The 26,369-nt window shown below is 42.7% G+C and overlaps 1 protein-coding gene across 1 annotated transcript in view; it reads right to left on the bottom strand.

The window, feature by feature from the left end:
* Positions 1-20,238, bottom strand: part of Trappc3l (trafficking protein particle complex subunit 3L) — a 46,713-nt gene extending 26,475 nt beyond the window's left edge. Inside the window, exons 1-3 of the mRNA XM_051175530.1 lie at positions 20,197-20,238; positions 17,084-17,181; positions 11,511-11,610 (exon numbers count right to left, since the gene is read on the bottom strand). Coding sequence (XP_051031487.1) covers positions 11,511-11,610; positions 17,084-17,181; positions 20,197-20,238 — 240 coding nt within the window. The remainder of the gene's footprint in view (positions 1-11,510; positions 11,611-17,083; positions 17,182-20,196) is intronic.
* Positions 20,239-26,369: the final 6,131 nt, after the last annotated feature.

Here is a 26,369-nt window from a genome sequence, read left to right as displayed (position 1 = left end):
GCTGCTATAGTCTGTTACTATGATCTACCATGTACACCAATGTAGTAAATATTGCTTGGATGAGAGGTAAGAATTAGGGTATGAGGAGAGGGTGGAAATCTTCAATTATAGATTAATGTGGACCACAACTCTCTTTCTTTCTGTGTCTAAACAAATTAGAAAAACACGATACCCTGCATAGGGTGGCTTTTCAATTTTTCCTGAGTTCACATTAATAACTCTTAATGAAGTACATAATGTTTGACACAACGGGCTGAACACCAGCAATGCTGGGCGATTTCCTCCCTTTAAAAAGCTTACTCATCTAATAGAGAAATGAAATTTGCTGAACAATACAATAATGTACCAAATTAAACAAAGCCTACACGCACCATAATACTAAGTTGGGAAGTGAATTTTCCTTTCCCAGATTCTCATGTTGATGCCTAGCCCACCCTCCCTGGCTCAGAACATCCTCCCACACCAGCCTGCTGAGGAGCTGAGACTATTAGCCTGACCACTGCACCAACTGTCTATTCTTCCCAACACATTTTAGGGTAGTAAGATGGAGAACTGAAATACACAGGAAAGAAACTAACCAATAGAGAAATTTTGGAAGATCAAAGGCAAAAGATCAGATTGGTCAAAACCTTAGACCAAAATGTGTATTCATGTTGCTCTCTTGCTTTTCACTTAAAGGCGTTTAAGAAAAGGAATCACGGGTTCGCTTTCTTCTCCAAGCTAGGTCTTCCCTTACTTATCCCAGGACTGTATGTAACTCCTGCCCTACAAACTCCATTTCACCCTTTGGCCACCATGAAACCGACAGATATTCAGAACGTAAATGTGACTTAAAAGTCTTCGATGTACCCACACAATCATGAGTCTAAACCCAGGGCTTACATCGCATTTGCTATGGACATTACCTACCACTGTGCCGTGCATGCACATCCTTGGTCTTATAGAGGGGATTCGGTCAGCCACATTCTGGGGTTCTTGGCCATTCTACCATTGGAATTCCTAGCCATGAGAGTGATTTAGAGAGATAATTGGTTGCAGGGAACCATGGAGTTGGCTTGTCCTAGCTGTCCTGAGAGGCATGTGTCATAGGTTTTTTAGGTTAGAGTCCATGGTTCCTGGGGCACATCGTACCTTCCAGTTCCTGAGAGACTGATGCACTCCCCGAGGCAATGAAGTGTTCAGGCGGTGTCTTAGTTGGGTTTTCTATTGCTGTGAAGAGACACCATGACCAGGGCAACTCTTGTAAAGGAAAACATTTGATCGTTTAACCCATTATAGTCTGGCAGGAAGCAAAGCAGCATGCAGGCAGACACGATGATGTAAAAGGGTCTGAGAGTTCTTGCCTCGCAAGCATCAAGAAGTGGTCTGAGGCACTGGGTACAGCTTGAGCATATATAAGGCCGCAAAGCCCACCTCTACAATGACACACTTCCTCCAACAAGGCCACATTCCCTAATAGTGCTCTGTGGGAGCCATTTTCTTTCAAACCATCACAGGCTGCTTTGTGTGTCTCTGTATCTTCCCTTAGTAGTCAAGGAAACATGGGAACTTGACAGGACAATTGGTCTTAGACATTAATCTTGTGTACCCTTATAGTTTTCAAACTTCATTGTATCCTAGCAACGACAACTGTATTGATCCTGGCAATTGCCAGGATCATTATTCTGATCTGAAACAGGTCTAAAACGTCTGATTGTTCTCATTATATTGTCACAGCCTGGCCTGATTACATTCCTTGAAGCTGTATCAGGAGACCTTGGTCGGGTCAGTAAATGGGTGCTTATAATTGGTTATTAGAGTTGAGAAATTCTTAGATACTGGAGGCAGTGGCTACATTTGACAATTCTACAATGTTTAATGAAAATCCCTTGTTTCTGAAGAAAAGTTTGCTGACTGAGACTAGTACTTCTCAGTCTACTTGCTTCTGTGGCAGGCTACCGGAAAAGGGGAAAAGCGGAGTGGGGGAGGGTGGGGGAGGGTGGGGGAGGGTGGGGGATAAGGGTGGGGGAGGGGGGAGGAGGGTGGGAGGGAGGGGGGCTTCCTTTGCTCTCTCCCACCACCTAACTTGAGTTGCCCAGAGAGGCAGTGTGTGAACATGTCATTGCTTAAGAGTCATTAGCATTATTTTTTTCCAGAAGGGTCTCCCCATAGATTTATGCATTCGGGTCAGAAGGACTTTAAAGATTATGACTACTGTGATTTGCTGCAGCCCTCTTACACAGATTCAGCTGTAGCCTTAGGCAAACTTGTAGGCTGGGGCAAAGTTTTCTTGTGTTACTCAGATTCCTCTCTGGCGTGTGACCCCCAATCATCTTTTTTTCGCTGGAGCCATGGTTTTTCAACCTGCAAGTAGAGATTTCTTGGGGTTGACTGAGTGTTTCACAAGGGTCTCCTAAGACCGTTGGAAAACATGGATATTTACATTATGATTTATAACAGTAGCAGAATTACAGTTATGAAGTAGCAACAGAAATGATTTTATGGTTGGGGCCACCACGACATGAGGAACAAATGACATTAACGGGTCGAGGCATTGGGGAGGCTGAGAACCATCTTCCCAGCCCATATGCTCACCGTGTTCACTGTGCAGATTCCTCCCTGGCTGGTGCACCTATGCCCTTCGCTTCCTGTGATCGCTTCCCTTCCATCATTTTATTGATTTTATATCACTCTCCCCCAAAGAAATCATTGCTCACGTTATTTAATTAAGGTAAAATCTCAAATTACTCTGTAAAAGGAAACGGTCTTTTTTTCTTCCTTTCTGGCATTTTCAACAAGTACATCATATTATGGTTGAATATTTTAAGCCTGAGATCAAAGCCTCAAGTTAAACCAGTCTTTGTATTTGTTCTCTAATTAAGAAAACCCTGTTAGTGTGACAACAAAAGCATATTAATTACACTGGCAAATGATACTTTCTCTCTGTGACATCTCAGAGAAGCCATCACTCTGACTTTAACCAGACAGTAAAAACTGTCTTCACTTTGATGAGCTGAACATGTGCGAGGCCAAGCAGTTAGAAACACTGTCATTAACCAACCAATGTGGGTGCTGTGAGGAAGATTTCAGAAGTCTCACCTACCACAGTCAGGTATGTAGCAGAAGTCAGCATCAATCAGGTATTTACCACAAGTTAGCATCCAGAGCCCAGCTAAGCAAAAACTATCAGGACATCCGGCTAACAGCAGAGAGAGGTCTCTCAGCAGGAAAACGGGCTCCAATAGCCCGAGTAACTTGAAGAGCACATAGTAGGCTTAGGGCTGAACAAGATGGGACCTCTCTTCTAGTCCCTACATTACTGGACAAGGCTAGGCTAGCACTCATAGAGTCCCTGTGTTTAAGTTACCCCCCCCCCAGGCCCCTGTGCTGTAAATCAAACTTAAGTCTCACAGATACTGGGCAAGGGCCAAGACAGAGCTGCATCCCCAGCACCAAGGGACTTTCTAATGTGTGATGCTAGTCCAGCCTGGCCTACATAACTATCCTTGCTTCAAAAATCAAGTCAAAATTCTAATTAGCTTATTGGAGTAATTAAACTATCTTAGCATAAATGTGCTCATTGATCCGATATGTATTGTCAGAGTTCAGCTCTGACCATTCTATTACAACTTACACATTTTTGTTTACAGTCTCAGTACAATTAAAATCGGAAAAGCTTTCAAATCTATATTTTAAAGAAGCAATTAATTTGTAAGAGCAAAAACAAACAAACAAACATAAAGCAGCATTAGAATGAACCAGACGAATTAAACTCCAAGGGAGTTTTTGTTATGTGTGTCTGATAGTATATTCCGGAGGCAAAACCATCCCTGACTTCAAGCTCAATTATAGAACTATAGACCTGAAAATAGCTCGGTATTGTCACAAAATTAGACAGAAGACTAATGGAATCGAATTGAAAACCCTGGTATTAATCCACACACCTACAAACACCTGATTTTTGACAAAGAAGCTAAAATTATACAATGGAAAAAAAGCATCTTCAACAAATGGTGCTGACATAACTGGATGCTAACATGTAGAACACTGCAGATAGATCCATATCTATCACCATGCACAAAACTTAAGTCCAAATGGATCAAAGACCTCACCATAAATCCAGCCACACTGAACCTCTTAGAAGAGAAAGTGGGAGGTACCCTTGAATGAATTGGTACAGGAGACAGCTTCCTGAACAAAATACCAGTAGCAAGACACTGAGTTCCACAATTAATAAATGGGACCTCCTGAAACTGAGAAGCTTCTGTAAGATAAAGGACACAGTGGACAAGACAAAAATGGCAGCCCACAAAATGGGAAAAGACCCCACATCTGACAGAGGGCTGATCCAAAATATACAAAGAACTCAAAAAGCTAGTTGCCAAAACACCAAATAATCCAATTAAAAAGTGGGGTACTGAACTAAGTAGAGCATTCTCAATAGAGGAATCTAAAATGGCTGAAAGACACTTAAGAAAGTGTTCAACATCCTTAGCCATCAGGAAATGCAAACCAAAACAACTCTGAGATACCATTCTTACTCCTGCCAGAATGGCTGAAATTAAAAACACCAATGACAGTTTATGTTGGAGAGGATGTGGAGAAAGGGGAACACTCCTCCACTGCTGGTGGGAGTGCAAACTCATACAGCCACTTTGGAAATCAATATGGTGGTTTCTCAGGAAAATGGGAATCAGTCTACCGCAAGGCCCAATTATTTCACTCTTAGGCAAATACCCAAAAGATGCACATTCGAACAACAAGGACATCTGTTCAGCTACGTTCACAGCAGCATTGTTTGTAATAGCCAGAACCTGGAAGAAAATGTCGTATATTTACTCAGCAAAAAAAAAAAAAAAAAACAATGGAATCTTGAAATTCCCAGGAAAATGTATGGAACTAGAAGAAATCATCCCGAGTGAGATAACCCAGTCACAAAAAGACAAACATGGTGTGTACTTACTCATGTATGGATTTTAGACATAGAGCAAAGGATCACCAGCCTATAATCCACACTGCCCGAGAAGCTAGGAAACAAAGAGGACCCAACAGAGACATACGTGGCCCCCTGGAGAAGGGGAAAGGGACAAGATCTCCTGAACAAATTGGGAGCATGGGGGAGGGGAGGGGGAGTTAGGAGAAAGAGAAGGGGAGAAGAGGAGGGGAGAGGTTGGCATGAGGGAACAAGAAGGTTGAGATAGGGAAAGACTAGAGGAGAACAAGAAAAGAGATACCTTAATATAAAGGGAGCCTTTATAGGTTTAAAGAGAAATCTGGCACTAGGAAAATATCCAGAGATCTACAAGGATGACCCCAATTAACAATCTAAGCAATAGTGGAGAGGCTACCTTAAATGCCCTTCCCTAATAATGAGATTGATGACTACCTTATGTGCCATCCTAGAGCCTTCACCCAGTAGCTAATAGAAACAGAAGCAGAGACCCACAGCTAAACAATGAGCGGAACTCCTGGAATCCAGTTCAGAGAGGGAGGAGTGATGAGCAAAGGAGTCAAAGACCAGGCTGGAGAAACCTACAGAAACAGCTGACCTGAACAAGGGGGAGTTTATGGATCCCAATCTGACAGCTGAGAAACCAGCATAGGACTGACCCAGACCCCCTGAATAGGGATGTTAGTTAGGAGGACTGGGCAGTCTAGGAGGCCTCTGGCAATGGATCAGTATTTATCCCTAGTATACTAATGACCTTTGGGAGTCCATCCCACATAGAAGGACACTCTCTCAGCCTAGACACAAGGGGGAGGGTATGGGCCCTGCTCCAAATGATATGCCAGACTTTGAAGATCCCCCATGCAAGGCCTCACCCTCCCTGGGGAGCAGAAAGGGGATGGGACCGGGGGTTGGTGCAGTGAGGGGCAGGGACAGGGAAGGAGAAGGCACTGGAATTGACATGTAAAACAAGCTTGATTCTAATTTTAAAATTTTAAAGTATTTTGTTTAATGTCTATAGATATACTTGGGTGCAATTACAAAACTTAAACTTGTAGATGGCAGTCACATTTTTAAAACTGGATCTATTTTAGTGTAGCAGAAAGTTAAACTTAGAGTTAGCCTCTCATCTCCTTAAAACAAGCAAAGATGAAAGTGTAAGCATGTTCTTGCACTCTACTGTGAGATTTTTCTTTAGGCCACTAGATGGCAAAATTTTGAGATCTTACACACATGGGAAGAACCAGCTGATGCCTAGTAATGGATGACCTTCCCTCTGAAAAGTACCAAGTGAGAAAACAAGAGAAGAGAATCTTGTTACCACTCAAGCTGCCCAGCCCTCCTCTCTGAAAATCAGAGCAGAACGGAGCGAATGTCAAGCTCATGAGATCTGTTCTCACCCACCCTCTCCTAAGGCACTCAGAGGAATCCCTTTCCTGTGTGAACGTAGGTTTCTCAGTCTAGCATATTCGCTTGAAATGTATGCTTTCTCTCTCTGAAACCAGAACAGCTATGCGGGTTCTGTGGAGCCGAGGGATATGGATGCTGCGCACTTCAGGAGGTCAGAGCTTGGCCTGAGAGATCAGCTAAGCAAGCACAAGCTCTGACTCTGCCATGCTCTCTGGCATAAGCTATGATTGCATGTCCTCTGAATTTGCCCTAGTTCTATAACTGACTCAGCCACATTTACCGCCTGCTTCCTCTGAAGGGAGTTTACAGGGTTAATGAGACAATGCTGCCAAAGGTCAGATCTTTGAATGAAAGCTGCTAATTATAGAGAAAACATCAGTGGGCGTGCACATAGCTAAAGCCTGACCTTTGCATCTGTGTCAAAATGCTCCTGAAGCCGTGACCTCATCAACACAGGTGAGAGGGATTTTGTTTGTTTGTTTGTTTTGTTTTGTTTTGTTTTGTTTTTTGTTTGTTTGCTTTGGGGAAGTAAAAATGATTAAGAGGTGAAAGCCAGGCCTTGGGAGGAAGATGTATCCAGGAGACAGCTGCTCTGTCTACAAAAATGGCAACATGTACTTTTTATTGCTAAGAAAAGTTGTACAGGAAATGCGACTTCACTGAGAACAGACAACGAAGCAAGACCTTGACAGGGTTAGAGAAGAGAGTGATGGGAAGCAGACACCCTACACGCTTTAATTTTAAACCTGCCAGTCTTTTGTCTAGCCTGCGGAATATGATGCATTTGGAGGCTGCTATCTGCAGAAGCCACTCACTTTATTTCTGTTAAAGACAGAACATGCTTGCTTAGTGGGGGAGGGGGGCATTGCCTGTGGACCTTTTTCTCTTTGGCTGAGATACTGAAAGGATAAAAAATATACAGCCTTGCTTGCCCATGACCATTGGAAGTTGGAAGTTTAAAAACACCCACCAGCGTGTATTTGAAAACCACCCCAGCCTCGTGTAAAGCTCAGAGAAAATGGAAAACATGAAATAGTCCAGTCATGATGACCATGACCGTTTTCTGGGAATTATTATTATTATTATAACCCCAGTTTCTGAGGAATGCTGTTATCCACAACAACAGTCTGGGAACTGTTATGGGTCATCCTGTCCACAAAGAAAATTAATAACTAAAAGATACAGGACTCGTGGCAACAAGGGAAAACCAGAAAGAACAAATGCTTCTGCCAATAGATATGGATAACTCCCTGACTGGAGAGGACATTCTCCCTGCCCCCATTAAGCCCACTGGTCCTAGAGAGAGAGAGAGAGAGAGAGAGAGAGAGAGAGAGAGAGAGAGAGAGAGAGAGAGAGAGAGAGAGAGAGAGAGAAACCCTAACCTTGCAGGTGAGCTAAACAATCCCGCCTTGTAAAAACTATGTACTCTATGAAATCTCTGTAACCTTGGAAACCTTATTAACCATCCAAGTTTTGAGCTGTCCCAGGACCTTGCTTACCTTGCTTTTAGGCCTAGTGAAAATAGCAGGCTAACTTTGAAACTGGCCTAGCTTGTTAGCTTTGATGTAAACCCTATAAAAGCTGTCTCAATTCTGCAGTAGGGGTCCTCAGTCCTCTACCCCTGTGTGATGTGTGACTGTGGATCCCAGCTTGGTGGGATAAAATCCTCTTGCTATTTGCATCAAGAACGCTTCTCGTGAGTGATTTGGGGTGTTGCACCTCCCTGAGTCACTCAGGTCTTTCAATGCTAATCTTTTTCTCTCTTTTTCTTTGCTTTCTTTCCCCCCTTTCTTTCTTCCTTCCTCCCTCCCCCTCCCTCCATCCCTTCTCCCTCCCTTCCTTCCTCTTTCTCTCCCTCCTTCCTTCCTGCCCTTCCTCCTCCCTCCCTTTCTCCCTCCTTTCTTTCTTTCTTTCTTTCTCACTTTCCATATAACATTTCCCACTAGAGGCCTCTCTAATCTGGTACATTAAAATGGTTCTTGTTTAATTTCATTACCAGGTAGGAATGTAGCCCAGATTCTCACGAAAGGGCTAACAGTTTGGCGTCTGAGGAGCATTCCCATGCCCCTCCCTGTTACAGAAAACTCTTCCCAAAGTTCTTAAACAAAAGCTTGCCTTTGTCTCTTCTCCCTCATCCCTCACTTTCCTCCTTTTCATCTCTTCCCCACCCCATTTTATCAAGTAGCAAGCTCTGGCTTAGGTCCCTAAACATGGGCTATTAAAAATATGCCATAGTTCATACTGAAATTGTTATTTTGTGTCTTGACTTTGCAGTCTTCCTGCAGTCAACATCTTGTAGACAACGAGACCATTCCATGTGAGACTTTTGCCATCGTAGCCACCTCCAAGAATGACTTTCATAAATTATTTGTTAGGGCTTCTTCGGAGGATAATTTTGATTAGAAAAGGTTATTCCTTTCTGTTTTGTTTTCAGTCAGGGTCTCATTCTGTAGCCCAAACTGGCTTCCATTTCTGTCTAGCTTAAGTTGGTCTTGAACTCATAATCCTCCTGCCTCAGCCTCTCAACTTCTGGAATTACAGCTTACATTGTTACACCTGGCTCAAAGGTCTTACATGGATTTCTTTTTCCTAGTAGAGAAGCCTAGTTTTGTTTTTGTTTTCTGATTTAGATGAATAGGTGAGATCACCAACCTAGGTTCACAGAGCTAAGAATAACACCGAGAGAAAACGGAAGGGTACTCTGTGCTAATGCACGGCTCAGACCAACAGTATTCCCCAGTATTCCCCAGTATCTCCCAGTATCCCCCCATGTATTGAGCATAGATCAGATGAGCTCTAGCATTTCAACGCATGATGGAAAATAACCTCTGGTTCTCAATAACAGGTTACACAAACCCCAGCTCCCAAATGGATAGTGCTCTTACCTGATCTTTAAAAATAGTCCTCTTAATCATGTCCTTTTAAGCATGCACCTACACACACATGTGCTCCCACATACAAATGAATACACACACACAACACTGCTACATGATCTTGATGGTAATGTGCCAACACACATGGAAAGGGTTTTCTTCCTTTTTCTGTTCTTTTTAACCTACTTAATGGTATGTTAAACTCACTGTGCTGAAGTTGGAAGACAGCTGATTTCCAATGTCAGTTCATGATTCATTAACCATTAATAATAATAATAATAATAATAATAAATGTGGAAACAACTTTGATTGAATTATGGTTTTGAAAGTTTATTTCTTCATGTAGATTGCTCACTTCCATCATATTCTTTCTAGAGCTTTTATTTGAAATATGGCAGTCAGCAACTCCTGTTCCATGTTCTCAGAGGGATGCTCTTAGACGGAAGGACCCAAGGCAGTGCCTACAATCAGAGTCTCAGAGCCGGTGCTGTGTGGTAGCCATTCATGCAAAAAGTCAGCTCTGTCATGTATGTAAATGTCAGGGCTCAAGAGAAAAGAGGAGGGAACTGGCTCAGTAGGTGTGTTGTGTGAACTGGATTTCGGCAACATACCAAGACCTCCTACGGACCTTGTATCCTCGAGGACTAACAACCTAACAACACTAGCCTGATAACCACAGGTTTGAGAAGGAAGGACGCTGGCTACAGATGCGTTATTCTAAGAAAGATAGCTATTCTTGGACGATTCCAAGCTGTCCTCCACACATCGGGACTGTGGAAGGCATCACACACAGCATGTAAAATTTAAAAAAAGTTCTCTAATCATGTCCTTTTAAACGTGTACCTGCACCCATGTGCTCCCACGAACAAATGAACACACACACCCAACACTGCAGCAAGAGCTTGGGAATATTTTCTCTTGGGAAAGTACTGCTCCAGCCATGATCTGTGACACCGGTAAACACCAGTCCCTTCGTGGTGGCATTTGGCACTGGTTTGGGGCTTGCCTGCTGTTAAGGTCGCCTGTTATGCTCTGTTTGCCATCACAAAGCACAAAGTAGGAAAGGGGCAAAGGAAACACAAACAATGGACAAAAACCCCAAGCTGGATGAAATGACAGCCAAAAGCCCAAGGCTGAGAAGCAAAAACTTCCATAGCAACTGGGAACTGACATGACATTTAAAAAGCGTGCCTGCTTCCCTCCTCTTGCAGAGGCAGAGGCCTGCAGACCTGACTGTTTCCGCAGCCCTTGGGTGGTCTAGAATCCCCCTCCCACCACCAGTTTTGACAATGATGGCCTCGTTTTTCCACCCTATTTTCATACCCATGTTCAGCATGTCAGGGCTTAGTCTGTTTCCTAGAAATTCAGGTCCTCCCGGGCTTCAGAGCCTGAACCGCCTGCAGGAAGGAGGAGGCAGACAGGAAGACTCCAGTTGCTGGGCTGGGGGCCTGGCCTGCCCTCTTCAGAGGAAGCAGCCTGAAGACTCTAGGATCTCACCCCCCACCCCGGTTTTCTCCCTCGTCTCCTCCTTCACCACTCCTTAGAGGCACAACCTCTGCTCAGGCCCCGTGGCTCCATCCTCCTGCAGGCATGGGGCTGCAGGCTGAGAAGATTGTTCCTGTCACAGCTGCATAAAGGGCTGCATCTCAGCAGCTGCTTCCAGTCCCCAAAACTACCGCACTTCAAAACCAAATAGCAATAGCCTTCCCATTGGACACTCCTCTCTGCAGATTTGCTCTGCAAGGGTCTGCTCCCGGGGATCCAAAGCGGAGTTCTCATGCTTGTGTAGCAGATACTTCACCAGCCAAGCCATCTTCCCAGCCCCTGGAAAGCACTACCAGTCACATGCATGCATGCATACATACATACATACATACATACATGTCAGAATGTCAGTGTTGGAAGCTTTGTTTTCAGTTCCTAATAGCTATATATCTGTATGAAAATAAAAAGCTTAAGCCAGGTAGTGTTGGCGCATGCCTTTTATCCCAGCACTGGTTGGTCTACAAAATGAGTTCCAGGACAGCCAGAATTACACAGAGAACCCCTGTCTCAAAAGAGGAGGAGAAGGAGCAAAAGCTTTTCAATCATACTCCCCTAGTAGTACATGCATATGGAACGGGTCTAGTCAGATCTGGAAACTACCAAACTCACAAAGAGTTTTGTTTTTGAGAGAGAATCTTTAAAAACTTAGCTTAGGCTGGCCTGGAACTTACTATTTAACGCAGTCTGACCTGGAGCTCACATTTTGGAGGTTGAATGTTCTCAAGATACATTGAAAAAAACAGAAATGCAATTACCTGGGCAATTATATCTATGACTTCTGAATAACTATGACATCTTCTCACACAGGATCGGGCCAAAAAATCTTCCACCAGCCGTGTTCCAATACCGTAACCCCTGTGGATAAAGGGAAGTGTGATTTGCACAGTAGATAACAAACCAGGCCTAACATAACAGGTCCAATTGTCTTAGGTAATGGGTGTGTTCCACAGACCACAAGAGCAGAGGCCAGCATATCTAGGAAAAGTTTGACTGGAGTTGAGGCCGGCCCAAACTTGACAGTAAATTCAGGATAGGGTGGTTGCCCTATTTCTCGTTGTTAGCTATTGTGAAACAGAGTAAGATGGTTGCCAATTTTTCCACTGCAGGTGTGGCACCTGGATACTCTCTTAGGATCCATGTCATGGCAAGGGAGCAGCTTCACCAGAGGGGCTGTGTAAGGAAGAGGGGACGGGAACAGGGAAATAGCCTTTTGCTGCCAGCGAACGTTTCAGTATTTAAGTTTATCTCCCTCCTCTTTCCACCTTTCTCTCTCCCCACCCCTGTGTGTGTGTGTGTGTGTGTGTGTGTGTGTAAAGGTGAGCAAGAAACTTTAGAAGACACATTTTTCACTCCATAGAGACTGGAACGATGGGTCCAGGGAAAGTACATACTAACTCCTCCCAATCAACTACCTGTAGCAGTAGTTGAAGTACGGCTGAGAAAGCCCTTTGAGAAAGCCCTTTACGGAGGAGCTATAACATAACCAAATAAGTAGCTAAGATGGTCCGGCAGCCCCCTTGAACAAGACAGCCTGAGAAACTTAAATTTCTTAGAAGGACACCAAGAGATTCCAGAGACTCTGTCTTATAAGAACTTCTAATCCAGTAACAGATATAAGACCTTAAACTAGGAACAAAAAGGAATATTATTTTTCCTTGCTACCAGTCAAAAAAAAAATGGCTTTTACTTACACAGCCACATATAAATAGACAAGTGAAGCCATTTGGAGAGAGCAACAGAAATCAGTGCAGGAGTCTTCCAAGGCAGTGATTGTGCCTTGAAACCCAGAGTGGGAAGAGCTCTGGTAGCTTGACAGTTATGAGGAAATGGCTCTGAGGTCAGAGTCCTTAATAATTCACCAAATCTACTGAGATATTCTATTTATTAAGACCACGGAATCTGTGCAGAAGAGAGAGATGGCTCAGCTGTTCAAGGCTATGCCAAAAGGACAAGAGTTTTCTCCAAAAGACAGCTGAGTGTGGCCTTAAATATTTTCTATTAATCTTTACGTGTATATAGGCTCAGCCTCGGGACATGTATGAGGAGAATGTGATGATCGTGTGCATATTGTACATACCTAGTGTATACATGTTTGTATGTATATGTTTGCCTTCCACCAGAGACTATGTTTCTACAAAGTACACATGTGTATGTGAAATTTAAAATGTGAAATGCTCTCAGAAGCTGTTCAAGAAGTGCACATGTGAAACATTTTTTTTTTTACTCAAGCAACGCCTTGGTACAGCATCTCAAATTTCATTCTTTGTCGGCTCTTACACTCACATCTGTTAAGCTGTGTACTCGGTTTACCAAATGTGTTTTTAATCAAATAAGCTATTCCGCAAAACAATACATCAAATAAATTGGAGTAGTTTCTGGAAATGCTACATGGGATGTGTGTCCTGAGCTTAGCCAACAGTTATCTGAGGAAGAGGAGGACAAGGCTGCAGGTGTTGTCTGGAAGTTTGTGTCTTTGCAAATGCAACTGTCAAGAAATGCAACAAAACTATGTGTCCTAAACTGAAAGAGCTTCCCCCAAAGAAAAGTATGCATATATGGAAATGGAAATAGAAGAAAATAAGAACTTAAATTTTCCCTCAAGCTTTCCTTTATGTTTACTTTCCCTGCATTCTCTTGGAAACACACATGGGCCCTGTTTAATATTATTAAAACCTAGGCTCACTTTCCCCTTCACCCCACCTGAATAAATCTTACAACCCACCTGTATTTCCCAGTCATTACTCTGCGATAGCTCTTTTCAGAGTCCATAATGAAGAGGTTAAAAAACTCTAGAGCTGGGACACTTTAGGTGGGACAATCAGTTGGGGAGATGGGAAGAAAATGGGTGCTCACGGGGCTATAATGAAATCTGATACTTGATAAAAGCCCATCAAGTAATAAAACTATGGAGTGGCTGGAGAGATGGCTCAGGCAGTAAAGTGATTGCTGTGCCAGCATGAAGGCTGGAGTTCAGATCCCCAGCACATACGTAAAAGCCACATAGCGACGAGCAACTCCACCACCGTTGCTCAGTAACTTTGCCGCTGGTGGATGGCAGGAGCTTCCTGGTCAGCCATCTTTGACAATCAGTGAACTTGTGTTCAGTGAGAGAACCTGTATTAAATAAATGATAAATAAATAAAGTGGAGAACTGGCAAGATGACTTAGCAGGTAGAGGTGCTTGAGCAAAGGGATGATGACCTGTGTTTGATTCCCAGTGGAAGAATTTAAACAATTCCCCAGAGTTGTCCTCTGACCTCCACAGTCATGCTACGGCAGACACACACACACACACACACACTTAAATACATGAATTTAAAAACAAGTTCTAAGGACTATACCCTGTGTGAGCACATATAACTGTTCCCAGAAGCTATAGGCTATTAAACAAAAATAGCCAAGGCCCGGCTGCCTACCTATGAGTTGATGCTCATAGAGGTCCCTGAGGTCCTAAACCAATACAAGCAATTGCGGTTGGTTTCCCATCAAAACTAATATGTCCTGGTCAGGAATTATTGGTGAACATAGCATGCATCTTAGTAGCAAGATACAGACAACTCAAGCTAGACCGGGGCTAGAAGCTTCCTCAGCACTGGCCGCACTAATAGTTAGTACTGGGGTGACTCAGGCTGCGGGGAGAAATGTTATTAGCAGTTTTCTGCAGGTCCTGTGCAAGGATACTGAGCAGCCAGGCAAGGTGAGCACACTGGCACAATAAAGGCAAGTCTGTTGTGTGGTTACCACTTTCTGACTCGATTTGATGACCTGTCCACGGGAGGGAAGTCGTGTTTAAGGCTGTAAACCCAGGCAAAAGCCTGCGGCTGGAGAGGTCCTAGACCCTAGTGGGGAAGCTACTGTTGTTGCCTTGCTAAGTGGTCATAATGAACATTTCAAACTGCTTTATAAATATCTGTGTTTATATCTGTGTAATGAATGGTACTGCTGCCAGCTTTGGTAAGAGAAAGGTTTTTGTGTTTGTTTGTGTTTTAGTTGTCAGCAGTGACTCGTTTATACTCAAAATATCGAAATACTGAAACAAATAAATACCTGTTGAATAGTCAGCCAAAACTGGGGCCTCGGTGTCACTCCTTCCTCCGAAGGCTTACTGAACACCGAGGATGAAGATGCAGGGAGGGAGTCAGAGCTGGAGGGGTGGGGAGATGGGGAGAGGCATGGAATGCTGGCATCCGCGTGGGGCGTGAGGTGACTATTGGGCTCAGAGCAGCTCCACCTCCCCACATACAATCTGCATATTCAACAGTTTGCTATGAGAGGGGGAGGGGCCCTTCTGTTTTCACGCTGGCAATGGTTGATGGAGGAGGGAGAGACGTTTGGGTCAGTGGTATAGCCACTGCTAAGGTGTCTGTGGTCCCGTGAAGGACTCCGCTGCTGAAACACTGAAACTCACCAGGTATAAAGAAGACATGAAAGGAATGGGCCTGTGAGAGAGGAAGAGGATTAGCAGGGAGGAGAGGGAGGCAAGAGAGGGTAAAGGGCGTTAATGCGACCAAAACACACTGTGAACATGTATGAAGGTGTCATAATAACCCCATTATCCTGCGTGATAAATAAATGCTCATAAAACATTAAAAAAGAAAAAGTTAAAAACTGTGACAACTTTATAATAATTTAGTGATCGGGGGTCTGAGTCGGTCCAATGCTGGATTCCCAGCTGTCAGTCTGGGGCCCATGAGCTCCCCCTTGCTCAGGTCAGCTGTTTCTGTGGGTTTCTCCAGCCTGGTCTGGACCCCTTTTCTTATCACTCCTCCCTCTCTGCATCTGGATTCCAGTTCGGTTCAGTGTTTAGCTGTGGGTGTCTGCTTCTGTTTCCATCAGCTACTAGATGAGGGCTCTAGGATGGTGGATAAGTTAGTCATCTATCTCATTATCAGAGAAGGACATTTTAGATAGCCTCTCTACTATTGCTCAGATTGCTAGTTGGGGGTCACCCTTGTAGGTCTCTGTACATTTCTATAATGGCTCCCTCTTTTATGCTCTCTCTCTCTCTCTCTCTCTCTCTCTCTCTCTCTCTCTCTCTCTCTTCTATTCATCCCCTGACTCAGTCTTCCTGGTCCCACATGCTTTCCTCTCCTCCCCTTCTCTTTCTCCTAGCTCCCTCTCCACTCACTGCCCCTCCTCCCAATATGCTCAGGAGATCTTTTCCTTTCTCCTTATGTGAGGGACCTTGTATGAATCTCTTAGACTCCTCCTTGTGTCCTAGTTTCTCTGGCGGTGTGAATTATAGGCTGGTGATCCTTTGCTCTATGTCTTAAATCCATATATGAGTGAGTGCATACCATGTGCCTCTTTTTGAAGGCCCGGGCAGTCTAAGGGACCTCTGACAGTGGAACCAGGATGTATCCCTGGTGCATGGAAAGGACTTTGGGAGTACATTCCCCATGGAGGGATACTCCCCTAAACCTAGAGGCAGGAGCGATGTCCTAGACCCTACTCCAAATGATTTTGTTGATCCTACTTGGAAGGCATCACCCTCCCTGTGGAGTGGGAGGGGAGGCATGGGAGGGAGGTAGGGAAGGAGGGAGGGAGGAAGGGAGGGAAGAAGGGAAGAAGGGAGGGAAGGAGGGAGGGAGAGGGAAGTGGGATCAATATTTAAAATAAAAAAATAAAAGCAAACAAACAAAAAAATGTAACCAAATAAAAGAACACACACACACAAACCCAATAATTTGGTGATCATGTAATTATTTGGGGGAAAACTAGGAGGTTGAATATAAGCTGAAGGAATCTTCACTAATGAAATAAAAAAGGAAAAAAAAATTATTTATAAAGGAAGATTGGGTTTTTATATTAGAAATCTTTTCTAAAACACACAAGCAGTGGAAGTATTTTTATTATATAAGAAAAAGACAATCCCCTTTCAATCGAGTTCCTTGGTCTTCTTCTTAGGCAACCACCTTTAGTTTTTTGTTTGTTTTCCTGTTACCGCGCAAGCCCTAATAGGTGGCCAGTGCTTGTGTAAGCGAACATTTCCATTGTAGGGAAATGTGAAAATTCAAAATCAAATTGGATATTCTATAATCTTACTAAATGATCACATACATTTGTTCCATAATGTCAGCTGCTCATATGTGACTAATAAAGAAATCATCTCCGACCTGGCAAAAGAGAATTCTATATTTGATTGAAATAAGGAAAAGTTCCTTCCTATTCGTTTAAGCTGAGTTGTAAGAAATTATGCTCTGCTTTCAGATGTGGTTTGCAGGCTCCGAGGAGGATCTGAGGAGGTGGGGCAAGCCATTGGGAGCTGGAAAACGCAGGCTCTGTTAATAAGCAATAGATTATTAACAGCAAAAAGAAATCTACTTACATTTTGTCTAAGTATTTGTTCACATCTTCATCTTTTTCATAATCCTTGCATAGCTGGGCAACCAGAGCTCCATAGGTGAGGACAAAAAGGTCTTTGCTCTGCAGAGGAGAATATGCATGGTTTTGTTAAGGCAGTTATGACAGGGTATTACTGTATTATTTATTTTAATCTATGGGTTGGAATCACTTTTCCCACTTTCCCACATCTGTAACAATTTGCATTCTTGAGTCATCACTTACATTTATTTGCACACATTGCTAGGCTGGGAGAAGCCTGTGTTCTTACATGAGAACATCTTCCAACGAATTTGTATCTCATACCTTGATGTGTACTTTCATGGAGGAGGGTCTTTTGTAAAATTACTAGTTTCTGATACAATATTATTATTATTCTGGAATGCCTCCGCTTTACACTGCCTGGTGAGGCTTGCTGTTAGTTTACATAGCCTCTTCTAAGTCCCAGATCTGCCAAGGAGGGCTTCAGGATGTTCCCAGCCACAGCAATAAGATGGCAGGAATTGTTTCTGCTTTTTGCTTAGAGAAAAGAGGAGATTTTTAGAGGACCCAAATATAAATGTTAGTACCTTTTTATTTCTTTAAAAATAAAACTCCAAATTATGTTCCATTTCTTTTTTTTTAGAATGAATTACATGCAAAAAATTAAAACTGAGGCCCTGTCAGGCTTCATTTAGTACAAAGAAGATGAAAATAAAAGCAGAAAACTAAGTTTGGTCAGCCTGTTTTAAAAGTCTGTCCTGCCCCTGCAAAGAAGCACTGCCTATGAAAGACAGGAAGCATGTGGAGAATGTGTTCCGCATTGCGCATCCTACAGAGCCCAAGGAGGACATGGAGGTTGCAGATACTCGCTCAGCCATCTAGAGCAAGAAGGCCCCCCCCAACTCCAGGCTCCAACTCTGACACAGAGTTAATCACCCACGAACATGTGTGGAAGGAGCAGAGGCAAATGGAAGAGGGAGGTAATATGGGTACACTGTTGAAAATAAGAGTATTTCCCAGAGTCCCATACTTTCATGAGAGGTCAGTGTGGATTTCAGGCTAGGAGGGTCATCCTTACCTCTACCATCAAGTGTCTTAACTTCATAGGTAGGAGAGCAGAGGTGTGATCATGCACGGGTCTATATTTTAAAGATGGATGTGAATGTCTTTTTAAAAAATCAATGACTATTTATTCAACCAAATAACTCCTGTAAAACACCATGAGCTTTGATGCAAATAATTCCAAATTAACTCAATGCGTCAGTGTTCCCACTGGAGAACATTTGATTGAGAGGTGTGGGTTTATATCATGACAAGCATGCCTCTTTGCCAAGTGGAAATGTTTATTATTGATACATTTTTAAAGAAAGGAATATAAATATTAGTTGGTACATCTGGACCAATTTATGTAAAAACTAGAAACAAATTGCCATAAGAATATGTAGAATAGACTGTAAATTAATTTATATTCCATGTTTATTAACATTATGATAATACGTTAATACTTTTTCCAGGAAATAGGGGATCTACGCAAGAGATTCAAACAAAAATAATGTTAACCTATGACTGAGGGACACAAATGTTTCATTTTATCCCTGTTTTAGTGATATAAACTTTCCAAGAGGTTCAACACAGAACACAATAATGTATTATGTACAAAGCTTCTACCTAACCTAGAAGCCAAGCAGAGAACTAAGCATTGCCATGTACCAACGCTGTAGCTTAGAGATAAAGGGATGTGAATGGGGGAGGGGAAGCAGGAAGGAGAGGAAGAGAGGGAGGGGCTCCAGGGGAGGAGGGAGGGGAGAGGGGAGAGGAGAAAGAGGAATGGGTTCCTACTCTGCACGAATAAGAATTTGTATGGAGAAGAGAGGTGAAATTGTGTGAGCATGCTGTCTGCTTTGAATTAAAGCCAAGGTGAAGCTTGCCCTGGAATCTCAGGTCCTTTCCTCCCTCCTTCTCCCTCCCCCCACCCCTCCTTCTCCCCCTTCCTTCCTCTCCCCTTCTCTACCCCCTCCATAGGATACACTGAAACATGTCAGCTTCCACCTGAGTTTCAAGTACATTGTCCATAAAGCTCCATCTCTTCATCTTGTTTCATTACCAGAGATTTATGCTGTGAACGCATAGCTAGTCTATCTTTGTATGTCTCAAACCCATACTACAGATCCCAAAAATTAGCAACGGGAATTTCTTTATGGTTTTTAAAACAATAAAATCAACAACTTTCAGATGAAAATCAGTACTCCAGTTATTTTTCTCAGTGGTTTGGTGTACACCAGTATAAAAAGGTTTAAACTGGTGTGTGTGTGTGTGTGTGTGTGTTGATTTAGGCACAATTTGAGTTAAGTGCTATACATTTTTGTCATTTGGTAGTTCAACACACAAATGGTTCAAGATTACAGAATGACAGATGAAGTATTTGTAGGCATTTCCAGCTGTGGTCCACAGCAGCTAGTCAATGCAGCCTGGAAAGCAGAGCGCTGGAATCACCTAATCACACTAAAGGCTACCAGTCCTGAAATAATTAAAACACATTAAACATTACCACAATTTTTCTGACTTGTACTATCTGAATTACTAAAGCTATAATTAGGAGGGTTTTTGTTTTAATAAAAGAGCACTGTTTCAAATTAAATGTGCCTAAACAAAACACTTTAGAAACAAGTAAATTTGGAAGATATAGAAAGCACATGCCAAATACAAACACATGTAAGACTAGGTAATGTATCTTTAATGGCAATATTTGGATTCCTGGTGTTTTGATGATCTTTTCCTATTTAATCTTACACACATAATTGACTATACATTTCATTTACTATGTAATAAAACATGAAATACAAAGAACTGATTGATGCTTTCATCCTTTTATCTTAGAGGCAAAAGGAATATTTGATACCTGTATTCAAGTCATCCAACAGAAAAGGAGATCCTAAAAATCTGTATAAAGAATTGATTATTCTCCTACACTATTAAAAGATACTTGTAACTATTCCCAGAAGGGTCATTCATGAAACATCATCACCTTTGAGAATTATTTCCCCAGATACACAAAACACCCCTCAAGGAAACATTTGCTGGGAGGTAGAGGCAAGGCTATTTGAAAAATGGTCTTACTATTTTGTGACATTCTGGCCTTTTGTGTGCAGGGCGAGACATCCCTCCTGGTAGGTGAAGAATGACCTTCAGTTCTTTTCTTTGCTCTGTGACTTCTATGTGCTTCAGAAGTCCTCTCCTCGCCTTTTGTCTTAGCAAGTTCCTCCTTGCTTTGATTCAGGAGTGTTCTCTGCTGCCTTTGCTCTTCACTGAATGGAAGAAAACAAACAAACAAACAAACCACGAAAATATGTGAAGGGCAGCACTGTCTTGTTCCTTTGCAACCTGCTACTGATCAAGGAACAGCCTCCCTTGTAATCCAGGCCCATAAAAGCTCACAGTGTGTGTGAAGTCAGACCCAAAGCACCAAGACACTAAAATCTTTCCAGCCCTAGGGAGTTGATGAGTGGTGTTTTGTTCAGATGCCAAGGTATTGTTTTAAAATCACAAACAGAAACCTTTGCAATCCAAGAGAGATCTAAATGTTAGCATTATTCACTCCCGTATTGATTGTTCTATGAATTACAGAGACGGGATCAGCAGTCTTCGGGCACTAAATCCTGCGTTTAAATTTGATCAACAAATGAATTTCATATTGTCCCCAGAACACTTCCTGCCCCCATCGTGTGTCCTCACGGCGTCTTGTCGGAACAGATCTAGCTTCTTGTTCTGGAAAGGTAACTTTTCACAATGGCGATCAGCAACTTTAAGGAGCCACGATTTTCTTACAGAGCTGTTGCTCAGAATGGATGCTCTACAGTTTAATAATGCATAACGATTCTGGCAGAGGGGATAAGCCCTTAGCTTTCTTTCGATGGTTCCCGAGCTACTGGAGGCTCTCTTTATTTATGCAAAAGCACATATATTTAAAGTTCAAATAAAGACGTCTCATCGTGACAAATGCAGAGTGCGGGGAGTTCAACGCTGTTCCAGAAATAGACATGGAAGATTCGGTGGAGAAGGCAACCTTTCGCTTCTTACATCTAGAAGACAATTAGCCCTGTCGGTTCTGGCGCACTCTTCCTGCAAAGTAGAGACGGGCGAGCACTTTGAAGAAGAGTGTGGCACAGTTGAAAGAGCCTAGGATGACTGGCAAGGCTCCGATTCAGTTGCAGTCCTCCTGATTACTGGCTGTGTGACCGTGGAAAAGCTGCTTTATTGCTCGGTGGCTCAGTTTTCACATCTGTGAAATGGCAATAGTAATACCTACCTCACAGAGTAATTTGACTATCAAAGAGATGGTATGCACTGTAAAACACATTATAATGCATTGTATAAAAATTAATTACTGCAGGCTCTTCTTATAGGCAGATATATGGGATGGAATTCAATACCATGTGACATAGTTCTGTTTGCTCTGTGAAACCATGGTCTCAGGGAAATCGGTAATACTTGGTTTGGAGGCCTAGAGGCAGACTGATAACATATTTACAACCTCACAGCTTACAGCATAGTTTTCAGGGTCTTTATCATTTTAATTCTACTATAGTCGGTGAAGTAATATGACACTCGTCATTTTATAGGATAGGAATATAAAAATAAAAAGACCAACAAAGCTCTTGAACCTGATCTGGATCGTAGGGAGCAAAACTACGTTTGCAGATTCCAAATACCTCCCCCCTTTATCTATTATTTACATTCTAACATAGTTGCTAAAATCTTTTAGACATGGACACTGAACAACTATGAATGTGCAATTGAGAGCATATTGCCAATTTGGGGGTAATTCAGGCTTCAAGGTAAGAGACCCCTGAGAGGAACAGGGGAAGGTGTCACTGTAGTCAACAGATACAAGGCCACGGCTGTGTCGTGGTCATATCAAGGCCACTACAAAGCTTCAAGATGCCCTAGGAACCTTTGAAAAGGCGACTCTTTGTTCCAGATTGACAGGCTGTTCATTTGCCATCAGCCCTCCAGCTCAGACCAGCACCTGACTGAGGAAGGACCTAAGTGCCTAGCAGGTACACAGCACACATCATGGTCAAACACAGCCATGGCTTCACTTGAACACTGGTTTGCTCTTTTGCAAACTGTGAAACTCAGCATCCTTCAATACTTCTTATCATTGGAGTACACCTTGCCTTTCCCAGACCCCTTCTTTTTACGTTAAAAACACCCCACTCTTAAACAGGAGAACACGTAGTTTGGTGCTTCCGACGGTAAGTGACCAATGTTTGCCCTGGTGCTAGAGCAGGGAGGAGGAGAATTGGTTCGAAATGATGCCCAAGTGTTGTGTTTCTACTTTCACTAATAGTTAAGCTGACTAGAATGGAACCTGGAGTCAGAATTGAGAATCACTCTTCAATCTTTCCCCATCTGCCCAGCTGTCAGCCACCAAGTTAACAGAGTCTTGGACCACACCTCTACCCACCTCTGCCCCCGGGTCCTTCGGGGGCAGCTGGACAACTGAGGAAAGACATGGGAAGGTTCTAACAGGAGACAACAGTGACCCCAGCTACTAAAGTACCATCCAGAGTCTTACTTCGTCTTAGACATTTTTACTAGGACCTAGGGAGATGATTCAGGGGTAACATGTAAAAGCAAGAGGACTTGAGTTCAAATCCCAGTTGCCCCCCTAAAAAGGCAGGCATAACTACCTATGCTTATAATCCCAACTTTGGCAGGCCAAGACAGACAGATTCTGCAAACTTGCCAGTCAGCCAGCCCAGCCGAACCAACAAAATCCAGTTCAGTGAAAGGAAGAAGTGATAGAAGAAGATACCGATTTCTTTGCCTGGTCTCCACACATTTGTGCACAAATACATGCACATGTGCACACACACACACACACACACACACACACACCCCGTTCTGCTTTAAGCTGACCTTTGTGTTTATTTTAACCTGGTTCCCTTATGTAAAATCAAGGTGTGATCTCTTCTGAGTCTACAGACAACAGCACACTAAGTTTAGGATTCAGTTTATCAAAGTAAACAATAAAGAAAAATGGAGTTGGGAAATTTACAGGCCAATACACAGGGCTGGAACATGCTGTAAGCGAGGACACGGGTTCAGAAGGGCAAGCACATTCATTCTTGATGTGGGTTCTAGCTTCGAATTTTGATACATGCGTATTTATGAGAAAAGGGTGTGTGTGGCCACTAGAGGCATCCAGGAGAGGCACGGGCAGGGTAATAGAACACATGTGGCATTAAAGTGGAAGGGAGGACAGGGGGGGTGGGGAGGGGGCGGAAAAGCTCAAGTGGGGGTGAGGGAGGGGCGAGGGGAGCATCAACCCAACGCTAGCACACGCGGCTATGCCATAAAGGAATCTACAAAGCAAATCCTTACAGATTTGCATCAAGGAAGCCCGTACTCCAGGAGGGTTCAATCAGTGCTCTACTGCATCCTATGCAGCCCCCAGAAGGAATGCGTCCTAATTTTCTTGTCCGTTCCCTCATATACCAGATACTATAATGAATGGCTTTTAAGATATGAGATAATAAACACAAAGAAGGATGTGGTAGGCATCACCAAGCTTTGCTGTATATGCTTGGCTGAACTGTCTTACAGCCTATCTTCCTTTCCTACTTGGTGATCATCACTCTGTGGACCATAGGTTCCTCGTGTATTACTACCCATACAGAATATGTCATCGTACTTGTGACTTTATATTATAGTGGTGACATACAGCTTACAACTCACGCCAGAACTTTTCCCTCAAGGTTATTTGCTGAGGTTCATCCACAATGATAACCTGCCATTGTAGATAATTTATTGACACAGGTTAACATCAGGTCAGGATAACTTTCTGTAAAGGACCAGATAGTAAGTAAGTTAGGTTCTGTAGCCATACATATTCTGTAATAGTAACTGCATCCTGTTGTCAGTAGGAAAGCAGACATCCCCAAGCAGACATGGCTATTTTCCAATAAAACTTTATTAATAAGCACTGACATCTGTAGTTAATTTAATTTTCATGATACATATTAGATTTTTTTTTACCATTTTAAAATGCAAAAGTCATTCTTAGCTCCTTAACCCGGACAAAACAAGTCAATTTGGCCCCTACACCATACTTTATTAACCTCACAACTATAATATATACCATTGCCATGGTTTCTGAATCCATGTCCTTGTTATTGGATGCCAATACTGAGATTTCCTTGATGACCCTCTGTACCACCCACACAATTTAGAGGGAAATTATTTGTGGGACTTATAATAAAATGTTTATCCTCTATTTTTAGGTCATAGAATGCCATGTATCGTTAACAATCTGACTTAGGCAAAACTTGCTAAATTATTGTTTTTAACCTTTCATCTACTTTTGTTTATTTGATCAACTCACTTGTTAGTGTTAAATTAAGAATCTCTCTGTAAAAGAATTCCCCCTTATTATTTGGCCAGATCTTCCTTTTTCATGTTTTAGAGTTATGCAGTCGTGGATGTACAAATTGACACTCTCACGTCTTTGTACATTGTTTCTATTAAGATGGAGTGTGCAGTTAGCCTTTGCCTCTTTACCCGTAGCCAGTCTTGCAGTCCCCTAATACTATCATTCCCAGTGATCCATGCTTCCACTCTTTGTCTCAAGCTTTGTGTGTGGTATAGATCTGGGAGTGTCCCTTGGAAGCAGCATGTCTGTTTTTAAAGCACTGCATGGGCAGGTTTAAACCAGCTCTGGTATGGGGTTAAAGGCATGTGCCAGGCTACATCGGTCTTAGTTTTGACTCCTCCATCCATCTGTGTGTGGGGATAGGCAAGTTCTTTAATTTTGTCGTATCTCAAGACTGGATTATTGGGGAGATTCAATGTCCTTAACACAATTCCTAGCAGATAGCAAGCAGTCGTTGGTAGTTAATTAAAATATTTTATTGCTATTGTTGATGTGTCTGGTCTCATTTACACTGTGGTTTGTCTTTTCTCTTTATCATTCTTGGGTATGTTTTGAATGATCTATGGATGGTATATCTAGTCTTTCAGAGATCATAGTTAAAATGGTTTATCAAGATGCATTTGATACAGTGTGATAAGTATATAGATCAAGATTTTAATCAATGTAATTAACATTGCTATCACCCTGTTCTATGTTTATCTATTTGGTATCCGTTAATTACAAGGCCAAATAGCAAGCTATTTGTATTTCCCCTGTGAGCCAGAGGTCAAAAGCCAGAGCCATCAACTTATTGAATGCTCACATACTGAGTGAACATCGTCCTGCCTGAAATCAACCTTTACCAGGTTGCAGACATATAGGGATAATCTCTACGCCCAAAGCCCACTAGATTTATTTAAAGACAATCTTGCTTGTTCACCTGCCCTGTCTCCTCTTCCCCAGGTGATACCCAGGAAAGGCTCTGGTCTAGGCTATCTCTTCCTCCTTGCACCTTCTGACCCAGGCTGATACTTCCTGGTGTAGCCTGGCTTGGCATTCCCTGACCTAGTTTCCTGGGGGATAGAGAAAGAATAAATCTTTTGGTAGTGTTGGCGTTTCCCCCCCACAAATCCAACCACTGGGGTGAAATGTATAACTCAAAGGCTTTCCTCGTGACTCTTTACCTCGCTTCCCATCCCTCCTTCCCTGCTCCCTCGGCAAGCACGGGTCTACTTCCTGTGGTTAGACATTTATATTTTTAGAGTTTATTTTCTTGTTGTTTTGAGATAGGGTCTCTCCATGTAGCCCTGGCTGTCCTGGAACTCACTATGCAGACCAGGCTGGCTTTGATCTCGCAGAGTACTGGAATTCTCTGTCTCCCGAGTGCTGGAATTCAAGGCTTGTGCCTCCTACCTGGTTATATTTTTAGAGTTTTATATAAAGAGCATCGTACATATTTATTTTGGTTATTTTTATCTAGAAAAAAATTAGTCGTAATTCATTCATGATTTTTTTCCTTCTTCTTGATTTTGCTGAAAGCAGTGATAATGGGCGTGTGCCAGCTTGTCAATTCAGTCATTTGGTGATGGGTATTTGAGTTATTTTTAGTTTATGGCTTTTATGAAGGAAGTTTCTACGGATATTCAGGTGTAAATGTTAACATAGACATATGCTTTCCTTTATCGGTTACAAATAACTTGGAGATGTGACAATTATATGATAGGGATAGATATACTTTAAGAAAGGCACAGTCTTCCAAAGAGAGCTGTTCCACTTGACATTCCTGCCACCAGTGTGTGAGAACTCCAGCTGCTGTACATCCTCAGCAACATCTGGCTGGTTAATCGTCACAATTTTTTTGTAGATAAGTAGTGAT

The sequence above is a fragment of the Phodopus roborovskii genome, unplaced genomic scaffold (assembly GCF_943737965.1).
Source record: "Phodopus roborovskii unplaced genomic scaffold, PHOROB, whole genome shotgun sequence".
In the NCBI taxonomy this organism is placed as follows: domain Eukaryota; kingdom Metazoa; phylum Chordata; class Mammalia; order Rodentia; family Cricetidae; genus Phodopus; species Phodopus roborovskii.
This window is presented reverse-complemented; position numbering and strand designations above follow the sequence as displayed.